The sequence below is a fragment of the Myotis daubentonii genome, chromosome 3 (assembly GCF_963259705.1).
Source record: "Myotis daubentonii chromosome 3, mMyoDau2.1, whole genome shotgun sequence".
Classification (NCBI taxonomy): Eukaryota; Metazoa; Chordata; class Mammalia; order Chiroptera; family Vespertilionidae; genus Myotis; species Myotis daubentonii.
The window spans coordinates 156,198,145-156,213,496 of NC_081842.1; the positions used below are offsets into that span (position 1 = coordinate 156,198,145).

General features: G+C 42.0%; 1 protein-coding gene across 4 annotated transcripts in view; it reads left to right on the forward strand.

Moving 5' to 3' along the window:
* The first annotated feature begins 1,214 nt into the window (after positions 1-1,214).
* Positions 1,215-15,352, forward strand: part of SYDE2 (synapse defective Rho GTPase homolog 2) — a 47,340-nt gene continuing 33,202 nt past the window's right edge. The window contains exons 1-3 of one of the 4 annotated variants that reach the window (XM_059689011.1): positions 1,215-2,688; positions 2,895-2,972; positions 12,080-12,778. In XM_059689011.1, coding sequence (XP_059544994.1) covers positions 1,377-2,688; positions 2,895-2,972; positions 12,080-12,778 — 2,089 coding nt within the window. In that variant the 5' untranslated portion in view covers positions 1,215-1,376. The remainder of the gene's footprint in view (positions 2,689-2,894; positions 2,973-12,079; positions 12,779-15,352) is intronic. The other 3 variants (XM_059689012.1, XM_059689009.1, XM_059689010.1) reach the window with 3 other exon arrangements.

The window sequence follows — 15,352 nt, forward strand, 5'->3', positions numbered from 1 at the left end:
AAGGCTATTTAAACGGGTTAGGGCCATGGCGTGACTCCTGTGTGTGCCCTGAACAGGAATCAAAGCCCCAGCCTTGGCATATCAGGACAATGCTCTGACCAACTGAGCTACCCATCCGGGCTAGTTGGGTGGAATCCTAAAGGATGGGTAAGATTTCTAAGATAGAGATGCAGGCAAAAATATCCCAAAGAGGCAGAGACCAGGTAACAACGAAGTTAGTACAGATCAAAGCACAGTTATTGACTGGAGCCTTTGACTGGGGGGGGGTGAGGGGAGGGAGACTACACAGAGAAATATACTTAGAAAGTATGTTAGAGCTAAATTCTCATGTTCAGTTATGCAAGCTTTTATTCAACAAATATTTCTTGAGTACTTACTGTGTGCAAGTACTGTGCTAGGAGATAGGAGTACATTCATGAGCCAGCTCACAAAGGCCCTTTCTAATATGTAAACACCGAAAAATGTTACTGAAGTCAGATGATGCAACACATGGATCCCAACACGAAGTGCTTTAGCTTACAACTGTTACATAGAAGATGTTGGAGAGTTGGTATTTCCAAATGACAGTGTTTCTCTATTTCAATCCAACTGTTCCTCAACCCAGCTTTAATAAAAATAAAGCTCCATTTTACAAGTTTTGGTTGATGTCTGAATTAATTTTGTGTTCGCATGGATTGGGGGGGGGGAGGCTGAAAAGGGATCTCTCTCTCCCGGCCCCCAGCCCCCCCTTTCTCATACACACACACACACACACACACACACACACACACACACACACACACACACACAAAAGGAACCACTGCCAAGGTCCTTGAAGTAGCTAACTCTCTGTGCAAATAAAATGATTGGGAACGTTTCGGGAACACACGGAACCGAGATACACCTGTACTCATAACTTTGTTTTCTCTCAAGTTACGGCTTGCTCCTGCAATGGTGGCAACGGGGAGGGCGGTGAACATGATGGGTGGCAGCCAGGAGGGCACTTTCCCTTTCTGTCTTCCTAACAAAAACTTTGTAGCCTCCAGCCTAGACAGACTCACCTCGTTTGTTTTTATCCTGCCTTCCCACTGCACCCCCACGCTGGCTGCGTGTACTTTGGCACCCCCACCTCCCGGGCCCGCCTTCCCGGCCCCGCACCTGGGCAGCCCGCAGCCCGCGCGCCCCGTCGCGGCCCGGCCCTGGGGCATGCGCTCTGCGCGCCGCCGCCCGCCCCCGCCCCTTCCCGCGGCAGAGTTATGCCAAGTATGTGAGCAGCCCGCGAGGGCCCGCGCTGGCCATGGGGAGCCGCCGCCGCCTCCGCCAGCGCCGCGTTCTCCCGAGCGGGGCGCCGACCTCTCCCCGCGGCGGGGGTGATCCCGGTTCCTGAGGCTGAGAGGATGGCGGACCCTCTGAGGCGGACGCTGTCCAGGCTCCGGGGGAGGCGAGGTCCCCGCGCCGCCGGCGGACTCGGGCTCCGGGCGGCCGCTGCCGCCACGGTGGCGGCCTCCTCCGCTGCCCAGAGAGACGCGGGGGGTGCTCTGGCCGGCCCCGCACGCGAGCGCGCCCGCGGAGCCCCGCCGAGCCCGGAGCCGCCCCCGCCGTCGCTGCAGGCGCGGGGCCCCAGGGCGCTGGGCGCGGGACGGCGTCCGGAGCCGGCGGGGGCGCACGGGCCTCGGCCGCGCGGCGGGAAGGAGGCCGCCCCTCGGGGCGGCGGGCTGGCTCGCGCCTCGGTGCTCGGCGCGCCGGACTCGGAGGGCAGCGCGGAGGAGGACGAGGACGAGGACGCAGCCGACTACTACGAGAACCTGCCCGGCGGCTCCCGGTCCGCGCCGGAGCCCGAGGGGGCGGAGGCGGAGCGGTGGCCCCCGCCTCCCCCGGCGGCGGGCTCCTCCCCGGGGGCGGAGGGCGGCCGCCTGGAGACGGGCAGGCTGCAGACCCAGTTGCGAGAGGCCTATTATCTGCTGATCCAGGCTATGCACGACCTGCCCCCTGACTCGGGCGCGCGGCGGGGCTGGGCGGATCGCTGCTGCCCTGCGGGAGCCCGGGCTCCGGGCCAGCCGCCTTCCGCCTGCGGCGCTGCGGAGCGCCGAGCCGGCCCCCGAGGCTGGGAGCCGGGAGCCCGGGGCCGCCCTTGGCAGCAGGTGTCCCTGCCCTGGTCGCCTCCGAGGGAGCCGTGGAGAGGCCGCCTGCAGACTCCTCGGATGCGCCTGTCCTGCAGCAGAAGCCTCGAGAGCCTCCGGGTAGGTGCCAAGCCCGCGCCCTTCCAGCGGTGGCCGAGCGACAGCTGTATCAGGTGCGGCGCGCGCGGGGACCGGGACGAGCCCCCGCCACGTGGAGGCGGGATGGACGGCTGGAGTGGAGGCAGCGCACCCGCCGCCGCGCCTTACGGCCTCCCGAGTCCCCGCTCCAAGGACCCCGGCCGTTCCCCGGGAAGCACTTTAAGGGATTCTGCGGGCTCCCCTGTGATCGGCAGCAAAGGAGACGACCAAGAGGGGCTCCCCTTCCTTAAGCCGCCCGCGGTGACAGTCAAGAAGCTGCAGAAATGGATGTACAAAGGACGCCTGCTGTCCCTGGGAATGAAGGGTCGCGCCGGGGCGACACCCCCCAAAGTCACGGGAGCGCAGGACACCTCTCCAAGTCCGGGAGCTTTGAAAATGCGGGAAAGCCAAGTCCTCTCGGTGCCCCCAGACGAAAGAATTACGCTGACAGGTAGGACAGTTTGCAACCACAATGCTAACACTCCGAACTTCAAGGTTTACTAACGAGGCTTCTGTCTTTAGGGCGAAGAATAAGGTATGTTTTTGCAGACAGGTACGTGCCCGTGCCAGAGTAAGTGTCATGTAAGTGGCAGCTTAATGCGATTTCGGGCTTATTTAGTAGAATGCATTCACTCGTTTTGCTTTTCTTTTTTCAAGAGGGCGGGCATGAGGAACTCGGGGGCTTTTGTTTTTTTCTTCTCTATGAACCAGTGTGCCTACTTCCTAAGCACAACAGTGAGTAAAGGTTAAGTTCACCACACGCTTTTAGTAGGTTTGGAGTTGGGCGGTGCTGCCTTGATTGTTATTCTTTGTAGCTCTAGGCAAATCCGTAGACTTGTGGAGTTTGTGCATTTGAATTTGTTCCAAGGTAGACTTTACAGGTTTCATAAACTGTCATTTTGCTCATTATACCTTTTCTCTCTCTCTTTCCCAGGCGCGTGTGCACACATACACACAACCCGAAAACAAAACCCAACCAACCAACCAACCAACCAAAATCTATGATAGTAACATTTCTTTTTAGTCAGGTAGGATTTCGAGTACTTCTCTCCACCTTTCCCTCCCGCCCCCCAAAGAACAAAGTAGTAATTTTTTTTATTGTGGAAAACCAGGGGCACTAGTATTTTAATCAAAAGGAAAAATGTCCCTTACATACTTTTTGAGAAACTGTAGACATTTAAAGTCATTTGTAAACTTAAATATACTTGTCCTTATAATAGGATTTTGATGCCTATTTTTTTATGTGTGTGGTTTTTAATTTACACTGAAGGCTTAGGTTATCAGTTCTAGAAATCTCTTAATTATGTTGTAAATAGCAAAAATTCTCTTCTGAAAGAAGTATGATACCTTCAGATTGAGCCAAAAACAAGATGATCTTTTGAATTACACTCTTAAATATAAAGATTTTAGTAGACATGACTTTAGTAAACTCCTTAAAAAGTCAGGAGTTTTTAAAATATTAAATGCTGAAATGTAAAAAGTATTCACTGTACTTGGCAGTTTCTCTGGTAAGAATTACAGATCTTACAGGACTGGGTTTGTACACATTAACTTTGTTTAACCAATAAAGACAAAACTGGGGAGAAGCAAAGTTCACAAACCTTCTAGTCGAACAATGAGACCAAATCAAATGACTCATTTAAAGTGTATAGAAACTTGAAGTTTCTTTGAATCTATAAATCTCTACCCCACACCTGTCAAAAATTTCCCTCAAATTTATTCCATTTCACTTGAATAACAGGATAGTAGAATGCAATTTGTGTGTGTGTGTGTGTGTGTAGAGAGAGGTGTACTTTATGCTAAGTTCAAATTAAAAATACACGTTTCAGGAGCAAAGTATTTATAATCATTTATTGCAGTTATGGACGTTATAACTTTACCTCCCCTGATATTGGTTCAGTTAACTCTTTGTAGGACAGTTAAATTTGAGCCACAACAACAATCTGTATAAAACTTCAAATATATTTTTTATCCTTGTGGCAAAGGTTAAACATTTACCATCAGATGGCTTCTAATGGCCTCAGTTGTAGTGTAAACATTAAGGATTTTAGAAGCAATAATAAATGTAACCTTTACAAATAAATTGATTTTTTTTTCATTGTGAAAATAATTAAATGAAACAAACTTTTATTTATTTATTTTTTTTATTGCTTAAAGTATTACAAAGGGTATTACATATGTATCCATTTTACCCCCCCTGCCCTAGACAGTCCCCTAGCCTCCCCTATCACCCAGTGTCTTATGTCCATTGGTTATGCTTATATGCATGCATACAAGTCCTTTAGTTAATCTCTTACCCCCCTACCTCCTGCCCCCCAACCCTCCCCGGCCTTCCCGCTGCAGTTTGACAATCTGTTTGAGGCAGCTCTGCCTCTGTGTCTATTATTGTTCAAAAGTTTAGAATGGTCTCTATTGTCCATGAATGAGTGAGATCATGTGGTATTTTTCCTTTATTGACTGGCTTATTTCACTTAGCATAATGCTCTCTAGTTCCATCCATGACATTGCAAATGGTAAGAGTTCCTTCCTTTTTACAGCAGCATAGTATTCCATCGTGTAGATGTACCACAGTTTTCTAATCCATTCATCTACTGATGGGCACTTAGGCTGTTTCCAGATCTTAGCTATGGTGAATTGTGCTGCTATGAACATAGGGGTGCATATATCCTTTCTGATTGGTGTGAAACAAACTTTTAAAAGAAATTAAAATGAGCCCTAGTTGGTTTGGCTCAATCCCCAGTGGGGGCCATGCAGGAGGCAGAGCCAATCAATGATTCTCTCTTATCATTGATGTTTCTAGTTCTCCCTCTCCCTTCATCTCTGAAATCAATAAAAATATATTTTGAAAAAAGAAATAAATTAAAATGAAACGTTAGAATTACTATGTGATGGTGTTTTAGATATTTTACAAGATAAGCAAAAGCTTAATCTCTGGTTTAAACAACTTTCTCTGGTTACTTCCTTTCAAATCATCAATTCATCTTTTATAAAATATAAAAATAATTTGTGCAATGTTTACATATCTAGTGTAGATTTGGAGAGTTTATTATTTTAATACCTATATTTTTGAAGGTTAGTCAAAGTTATTAAAATCATCCTGGATACTTTATGTGGTTTGCATATAATCTTTATTACCCCCCTCTCCCCATGAAGGTATGACAACTGTCATTGAACAGCAGCCAAAGAAACAGAAGGGTTGAGTAGGTTGCCCAAGGTCACTCAAACTAGTGTATTGTTTGTATATATTAGTATATGGATTCAAACTATTATGAGGATTCAAACTCAGGTCTTTATGACTCCAAAACCCCTATTTATATGAAGTCAAGAGACTCTAAAGTTCTTTAGAGGTTTGAGTCAATTCTATTAAATTGCTTGGATTGAGGAGATGGATGGAATTTCAACAAGGCTTAGAAGGTTAAGTAACTTTCTCAAATTTGCAAAGAAGATGGGGGCACTGTAGAATAAGTTTTAAGACATTTTTTCATCAACTGCTATATCCATTTTAAATCTTTACCTTTAAATGCTTACTTAGTTCAAATTGATGTTACTTGGATTCTACTTTTAAATCATGTTTTCTAAAAAATTAATTGGGCCCTAGCTGGTTTGGCTCAGTGGATAGAGCATCAGCCTGCAGACGGAAGGGTCCCTGGTTTGATTCTGGTCAAGGGCACATGTTTGGGTTGCAGGCTTGGTCCCCAGTGTGGGGCATGCAGGAGGCAGCCAATCAATGATCTCTGTCATCATTGATGTTTCTATCTCTCCCTCTCCCTTCCTCTCTGAAACCAATAAAAATATTAAAAAATAAAAAAAAATTAATTGGGCAGTCCAGATGAATCAGTACATTCTTGGTTGTATAAAGATATTAAATTGCCTAAAAGGTTTGTATCCATTTTTCTATACAATATTATGAGTATATTTTCTTTCAAAATACAGTTCTATTTAGAATTTATAACAGAATAACTATATAATGGAATAGAGATACCTTTGTAGGTATTTTAGAAATTTTTGAGACCACATGTCAAATGGGAGTCAAAATGGTATTTTATTTTGATTTCTGGCTCCTACTAAGAACCACTAAAACTTTTAGTAGTATAATAATGCCAGTGATTTGATGCAGTTAGGATGTAATGTTCACAGATTGGCCAATTTGTTCCTAATTGAGATGGTTATTTACGAAATCTAAAGTCATTACACATAGTAAATATTGTCAAGTTTCTGCAAGTCTTGATATTACAAAGGAATTTTAACCTTTCTGCAAGTCTTGATATTACAAAGGAATTTTAACCTATTTGCCAACTATACTTCATTATAAGTCTTTATAAATAAGTTTTTAATTAGTATATAGTACTCAGAAATACATTTAATTCAAAAGTTTCAGGTTGAGCTATTTCATCCTTTTACCACCTTAAAAAATAATTAGCCTTACTTTGACTCAATTTTTCTTGATTCATGATGTGTGAAAGAAAAAATTTAGGACATGTAACTTGTTAATATTTTGTCTGTAATCTTTAGACAATTCTTTTAAAATATTATTAGCAGATATGATCTTGTGCAGTATATCTTAAAGAGAAGTTGACACTTTTTTAAAAAAAACATTTTTATTAATTTCAGAGAGGAAGGGAGGAGGAGGAGGAGGAGGAGGAGGAGGAGGAGGAGGAGAGAGAGAGAGAGAGAGAGAGGTATCAATGATGAGAGAGAATCACTGATTGGCTGCCTCCTGCACAGGATCGAGCCCACAACCCAGGCATGTGCCCTTGACTGGAATTGAACCTGGGACCCTTTAGTCTGCAGGTCCATGCTCTTTCCACTAAGCCAAACTGGCCAGAGCAGAAGTTGACACTTAATGCAGATACCCATCTGTTCTCTTTTCGCACCTAATTTCTTACCTTTATGAGATAAATGATCTTTATGCATTTTTCCAACAAATTCTTTTATGCATCTGCACTTTGAGATTAGTAGCTATAGGCATATACTTTTTGACTGTCTTCTAGTTTTAAATCCCTTTCCGAAAAATTCTGCCAGTGTGGCCCTAGAAGCAAGTTCAGTTTTTTGTTTTTCTGTATGTTTGTTTGGGGAAGAGTGGCATAGAACATTTATGTTGCTGGGGGCAGGAAAACCAAGAATTACAAATTCAGCAGAAGGTCCTGTGTTGATTGGGAAGTCCTACATTTCTAAGTAGTGTTATTGTTTTGAGAATCACTAAGGATATTTTTCTAGACCTTTGCCACTCAATGTGTGTGTGTGTGTGTGTGTGTGTGTGTGTGTTTCAGTTATAGAGCAGTGCTTTTCAAGTTTAATGTGCACATGAATCCCCTGAAAATCTTGTTAAAATGCAGGTTTCATATGTGTGGGCATGGGACCTGAGAGTCTGCATTTTGATGAATTCCCAGTAAGGATGCTGCTGTTTGGTACTCTCTTTTTTTGTTGTTGTTAATCCTCACCCGAGGATATTTTTCACATTGATTCTAGAGAGAGTGGAAGGGAGAGTGAGAGAGAGAGAGAGAGAGAGAGAGAGAGAGAGAGAGAGAGAGAAAGAGAGAGAGAGAGAGAGGAGAGAGAGAAACATTGATGTAAGAGAGCCACGTCAATTGGTTGCCTCCCACACTCGCCCCGACTGGGGGGGAGGGGGTGAAGCTGCAACCTAGGTATTGTGCCCTTGATGGGGAATCGAACCTGAGAACCTTCCGTGTGTGTGTGTGTGTGTGTGTGTGTGTGTGTGTGTGTGTGTGTGCTGATGAGCATGCTGGCCTGGGCTGGTACTCACTTTAATTAGTAAGTTTCTACAATTCCCAGTCTTCCTAATCACCTATCTTAATACATTCGTTAAACTTTTTTCTTTTTTTACATTTGTTAAACTTTTGAAAAACCATACTTTATTCTGATATTGATACTAACGCTTACTAGAGAAAAGCACTTGAGCTCTTTCTGCTTTAGTTTTATAAGTATGAATTTATACTTACTACTTATATATGACAAGTTCAAGCAGTTTCCGCTATATTGGTCTGATCTTTCACCAATAAAAATGAGACTTTGGAATCTGCAAACCATAGTATGGTGGTAAACCATAGAGGTTCTGGGTTCCTAACCAGACCCTCCACTTACCAGGCTTGTGACCTTGGACAAGTTACTCAACTTGGCAAAGCCTCAGTTGCTGTGAGACTGAAAAAAGATCAGCTATTTGGTACCATGCCTGGTGTTTAGCTGCTATCAAGAGAAAGGCAAACAGACTTTGTGAGCATACTGCCCTGCCCACATCATTGGGATTCTGGATGGAGAGTGAAGTAATCAGAGGTTGAGGAGTACTGCCTTGCAGAGCATTGGGAATTGAGCTAGAGTATACCCCTTTAGGAGCACTTATTTATTCTACTCTTCTTTTCGGCTTCTTTTTTCTTGCTCCTCCTCATTACTATTGTGGATCTGGAAACAGTCTCTACATTTTCTTCTCTACTTTCCTGTCCCGAAAGGTAACACACAGCTTTTTTCTTAAGGGTTTTTATTGCTAGTCACAAGGGAGGGAAAAGAAAAGATAGAAACAGCACTTTTTCCCTTTTCATTGTACTCTCTCCATTTAGATTTATCTGGAAAAGATTATTACCTAAGGCTAAGGCTTTTATTCTAGACATTTCTTCTGGGCTATCAGACTTGACTCCATAAGCAGGGCTGCTTGTATTTATGTAAACTTAAATACAAGGTTCATGAGAATACTTTTACTTAGGTTTTTAAAAGAGAAGTATGCAAAAGCACAGAGGTTGTTTCTATAGTAGGAATTTTAAAATGATGGAGAGAAACCTGTATATATTATACATTTTCAGTGAGAGTTGGAATACATAATTTCTCAGAAAGTTTGTTGATGATTAAATGTTTAGTAATAGTGAGTCATCTAGACTTATTATGAAATAAAAGTTGAGAGCACAAAATTGGCTTGAGTAGTTCACCACTGTGTAAATACTTTTCGAGTAAAAAATTTTAATTACCACTTCTGGATTTTCTTGTAGGTATTTAAAGTAAAATGACTTTAATAAGAATCTGATAATCATAACATAACATGTGCACTAATAAGAGAATAAAGACTTTTTGCCTTGTAACTTTGCATACTTATTTTTATATTTTTTTTGTTTTTACATTTTTTAACTTTTACTTTATATATATACACAGATATGAAATCTGAAGTTAAAGGTAAGTTTTGAGTTTATGTCAATAAGGTTTAATATTACTTTTAGCATCAAAAGGGAATGAAGGCAAGATTCCAAATACCTTTCCATTTCTGTGTAATGCGCATTCATATGCACCCATTTAACTAACTGTGATGCAAATGGAGTGATTTAAATTATTTATAAGTAATTGCTGAAGTAAAATTTATTATTAAAATTTAATGTGTTGCTTATATTCAGGATTTTTTGTGTGTGTGAGAGAGAAAGAGAGAAACATTGATGTGAGAGAGATACATTGATTGGTTGCCCCCTGGGCTGGGGATCCAACCTGCGACTCTGGTACATGCCCTTGACTGGGTTTGAGACCCTTTGGCACGTGGGCTGATGCTCTAACCACTGAGAACACCAGCCAGGGCTATATTCAGTTTCAAAACTGAAAAAATTGGACTATCAGAAATTATTGTGATGCTCCTATCTATCTATATTTAAACTCTATTCTCACATATTTTGAAATATTCAGCAATAGCAATGGAACTATTTGGTTTCAAGTTTTTGCAGTGTGTAGTTTCATGAAAAATAATGTCTCATGGTGTAATTATTCCCTTTAATATTACACATTCATTAAATGCTTATATTTATAGAAGTATTAAATTTGCTTTATTTTTTTCATTGTAGTTCTTGGAATGTAGCAGCACAAGTAGCAGTATGTTGATAGTGTAATTGTACTATAGTAGGATTCAAAATAATATGTTAACCTATATAAAATTTTGCATGTTTTTAGAGACATCTGAGAGAAAGGTAAAATAAGTTGTGGATCATAGCAATTGTGAGTTGTATAATTTTACACTTTGTGCTTCAAATATATAATTGTGTCAAAACTACATATAGTATCCTGTAAAGGTCTAAAATGTTATTAAATAATATGAGACTTGGTCTTAAATGTAAAATAGATCTAGATTTTAGTGCACTTGGCAGAAGGATGTACTCACTAAAAACCCAGAAACTACAGTGATTCTTGTGTATGTGTTGAATTTCAGTTCTGAATTTTAAGTGTAAAGGAGACAGAACCAAAGAACGACCCTTGAATCTTCAGGTTTTTGTTAATGAAATTAAACTAGACCAATTCAAGATACATATTGAACACCTGTTACATGTTTGCATGTTAAATCCTGGAAGTTGGAGGTGGGTAGCCCTTCCTCGTAGCCCAGGTGTACTACTACAGACTTTGAAGTCAAAAGAGTTTGAGTGCTGCCTCTTCCATTTTCCCACTAGGTGATCTTGGGCAAGTTACTTGACCTTTCTGAATAGTATTATATAGTTTTCTAATGTTACTAGCAGCTACCACCCTATAAGGTTAGCCGAGTTAATATTATCACCATGTCCAGAGAGGGTTGCCTACTTCCCTACTTCTAGTGAGGATCAGGAAGACTGGTAAGAGCATGGATTTTAGGATTAGAGAGGTTTACATCTGCATTCTAGGGCTACCATCTTGACCATATTCCACATATTTTTTGAGGCTCGTGAAAGCAATCGTACCTGTCTCATAGGATTCTTGTGAAGGTAAAATGAGGTTAAGGGCTTTCTTATTGCTTTATATCTCATACCTGGCACAAAATAAGCACTCAATAAATGTGTTGAGCAAATAAATGTCTGGCATAGTAGGCATTCATGGGAGCTTTCTTCCCTTCTGATTCTGTTCATGTCTCTGGAACTAATTGAACTTGAAACTCAATTTGTTAAAGATATTTTATTTGTTTATTCACCTGGTTGGTTGGGTAATGTTTACAATTAAAAAAGATAAATGTACATTTTTAAAGGATTTTTTTTTCAATAGAAGGGAGGTTACTGAAAGCCTTGATTATGCACAAAATAATCTTTTGGGTGTTATTTTTGCCTTATATATTTAGAACTTAAACATTGCATGAGATGCTACTGCATTATATGGTAAGGAAACAACTGTTGAAATCTTAACAATCAGTGAGGCATTTAATAATGAGTAAGGCTCACTTATTTTGCTCAAAGTTAATCTTCATAAAGGTAGGAATATTACTCGTGTTTTCTAAAGAACCTCTAGTCCGTGTAGTGAGTTGAACATTACTCAAATATTAAAGGCATATTGTGTACAGTGCATTCTATATTAGCTTTTAATGAAGTATGTTTTGCTTAGGGTAAGGCTTTGTCAGCCCTAGCATGTTAATAAAGACAGTCTCAAGTTTGTCCATCCTTTTTCTTAGAATTCTTATGACACTTATACTCGCAGTCTGAGTTATAAATAATATAAATAATCTTTAGGTGGAAAATCCAAATTTTTTCTTGTTCAATTTTAGTCTCCGAATATGATTAATATTTACTTTTCTTTTTATCCTTTTTTAAAAATATGTTTTTATTAATTCCAGAGAGGAAAGGAGATGGAGAGAGAAAGAGAAACCTCAATGATGAGAGAATCATTGATCAGCTGCCTCCTGCACACTTTCTACTGGGGGTTGAGCCCGCAACCTGGGTATGTGCCCTTTACTGGAATCAAAGCTGGGACCTTTCAGTCTGCAGGCCAACACTCTATCCACTGAGCAAAACCCACTAGGGCTCTTTTTATCCTTTTAAAAATAGTACTTGAATAACTGATCTCAAGGGACATGTCTTTCTTGGTATACCAGGCATTATATTCTACCGTCTTTTTTTTCTTCAAAACAGATTTATTTGAAAATGTATATGGTTCTACAATGAAAAGAAGAGAACTTGATGATTTGAAGGGTAATATTGGATTCAGAGATCATAAGCCACTTAACAGTATCACTGTGTCAAAGAAACGCAATTGGCTATATCAGAGTACTCTGCGACCTTTTAATTTGGAGGAAGAAGAAAATAAGAAATACCAACATATAAGCCATTTACCCATCTCACCTGTCTCTCCACGTAAACATCAGCTATCACAACCTTTCCTCAAATCATCTGAAGATTATTGTAGGTATGTGGGGTGTAATGATACAGATTCTTCGTTATCAAGAAACTGTTCTTTAGACTTCAATGAGGAAAACGATGCAGATGATGAAGGGGAAATATGGTACAACCCCATTCCTGAGGATGATGACGTTGGCATATCAAATGCTTTGAGTTTGGGTGAGGCGAACTCTGCTGTTCTGAAGTTTCCTGCTGTCAGTTTGAGAGTATTAGCCAGTAGCGACCTACTAAAAGCAGAGCCGCATCCTGACGACTTGCTGTGCTCTTCTGAACACACAGGCAGTGTTCAGACCACACAGTCAAATGCAGTGAAGCCTGTAGATTCTATCCATTCCACAGAATTTGTGCAGCAGTACAAGCAGAGGCTTGGACACAAGACACAAGACGGTATAATGGTGGACGACAATCCCATGTTGAAATCTCCGTTTGCAGGTAAAGATGATTATATATCTGCCTTTTCTTTCTTCACATTTTTCAATTCTTTGGTGGTAGTTAAAACTAAATATAGATGTCTATTGTAGCTATGTACTTTTCCTTACAGAGTGAATGTCTTTTCATGAAAATAAAACTCAAAATCATTTATAAGCATTTTATATACATGACGATTGTTTTTATACACTTGGGTTTGTTAGTGTATTGATCTTTTGAGATAGTAATTATTTTTCTCTTAGTTGAAAGGATGGCATGATGGGAAGTAGAAGAGAAAGATATATTTTTTGTTTAAATCTTATTTAGTTTCATTCATTCATTCATTCACACCTAGCCTGGCTACAGCTGAAAAGTTGCATTTTCAGTGTACCAGTAGGCATTAGGTTGCACTTTTAGGCCTGTGTCTCCTCAACAAAGGAAAGGGAGAAGAAAAAAAGAAATGAGAGATAGAAGAAGTAAAGACTTTGTAGATAATTTCTACGATAGTTATGAAATCCAGAAAGGAAAATTGAAATTTGATAAATATTGGATTGAACCACGTGAAATTGCTGATATTCAACCAATTTTTTTCTTTTTCTGGTTATCTCTTTTTTTAATTTTTTAATTTTATTGTTTAAGGTATTACAAATAGTAGTACTTATGTCTCTCTTTTTTTTCCTCACTGACCTCCCCACATTCAACCATTTTTGATCTGCAAAAACCCCCAGTATCTCATATAGTTTAACCTAATGATTTTATTCTTCCTTGATTACCTTTGCTTTTCTGATGTGCTTCTTTTCAAATTTAATTCAAAGTGTTAGGAAGTCTCTTTGCAGGGTAGCTTTGGAGCCTCAACCAGTGCTGATAGGAGTTGGAGTAGGACTACCCCAGCTCCCTTCTTCCTTGGGTGGGATAATTCTACGTTTCCCAGGATTTTCTCTTGAAGTTAAGCTCCACTTGCCCATAATGGTAGCAAGGTGTGATACTTCACCTTGAATTTTCTCACTTCCTTACTGATGTTTCTGTACATTATAAGTAAACTACTTGCATTTGAGTCCTTTCCTTAGGAATATGAGGAGATGGTGTAAATGTTATATTGTTAAGAGAAAAATCAAGTTACAAAACAGTGTGTACTATCTGATGCCAATATTGTAAGAAACACTGAAAAGCTATTCTGGAAATGTTAATGGTTTTTCTCCCTGTGTGTTGAAGGTAATTAAAAATGTGTGTGTGTGTGTGTGTACGCGCTGCCTCGTGCTTGTGTGCATTTCTAATCATAGACTGATTTTCCAGAGTAAATTTGTGTTTCTTTTGTAATTTGGATAAAGAGAAGAATAAATACCATATAAACTAATAATTTGGAATGCAGGTTGTGATCAGGGTGGTGTGATAGGGAAAGCTTATAAGTGTGTGGCAAGTAGTGATGGGTGTGGAATGGGGCAGAAAAGGCAAGAGGGCATAAGGATAAGAGCAAAGTTAGAAAGCCAGTGTCTATAAAGTGTTATACATTTAACATTTCTGTCTTTAAACTTTTTTTTCCTGTTTGTGGCAATTTGTGAACCTGGAAAGACGAATAGACATTTTTTAAGAATACGGTGGCACTGTCATTTATGTCGTTTTCCTTAATGTCTTCCTTCCCTTTAATATATTCTATATATATAATAAAAGCCTAATATGATAAGTGTCTGGTCATCTGTTCAACCAATCAAAGCGTAATATGCTAATGATATGCTAAGGCTGCTCAACCGCTCGCTATGACGTGCACTGACCACCAGGGGGCAGATGATCCGACGGGTAGGTTAGCTTGCTGCTTTGGTCTGGCCAATTGGGACTAAGCGAGATGGGCCAGACATACCTTTGAGCCTGCGTCCCTTCCCGGCTCCAATTGTGCACTGTGGGGTCCCTTGGCCTGGCCTGCGCCCTCTCACAAACCAGGACCCCGTGGGGGATGTCGGAGAGCTGGTTTCGGCCTGATCCCTCTCAACACAGGAGCTGCCCCCTGGTGGTCAGTGCACTCCCACAGGGGGAGTGCCGCTCAGCCAGAGCCAGGCTCATGGCTGACAAGCGTTGCAGTGGTGGCGGAGCCTCTCCAGCCTCCGCAGCAGTGCTAAGGATGTCCGACTGATGGCTTAGGCCCCCGCTCCTGGGTGGAGCGGGCCTAAGCCATCAGTCGGACAATACCCCTGTGGGCTCCCGGACTGCGAGAGGGCGCAGGCCGGGCTGAGGGACTCCCCCCCCCCCCCCCCCAGTGCAGGAATTTTGTGCACCAGGCCTCTAGTCCTATCTTATATAATAAATGGCTAATATGCACATTGACTGAACAGCAGAACGATTGGTCGCTATGATGCACACTGACCACCAGGGGACAGACGCTCAACACAGGAGTTGCCCCCTGGTGGTCAGTGTGCTCCCACAGGGGGAGAGCCTCTCAACCAGAAGCCGGCTCACGGCTGGCGAGTGCAGTGGTGGTGGCGGGAGCCTCTCCCGCCTCTGTGGCAATCGGACATCCCCTGAGGGCTCCCGGACTACGAGAAGGAGCAGGCCAGGCTGGGGGACACCCCACACCCCCAAATGCATGAATTTCATGCATTGGGCCTC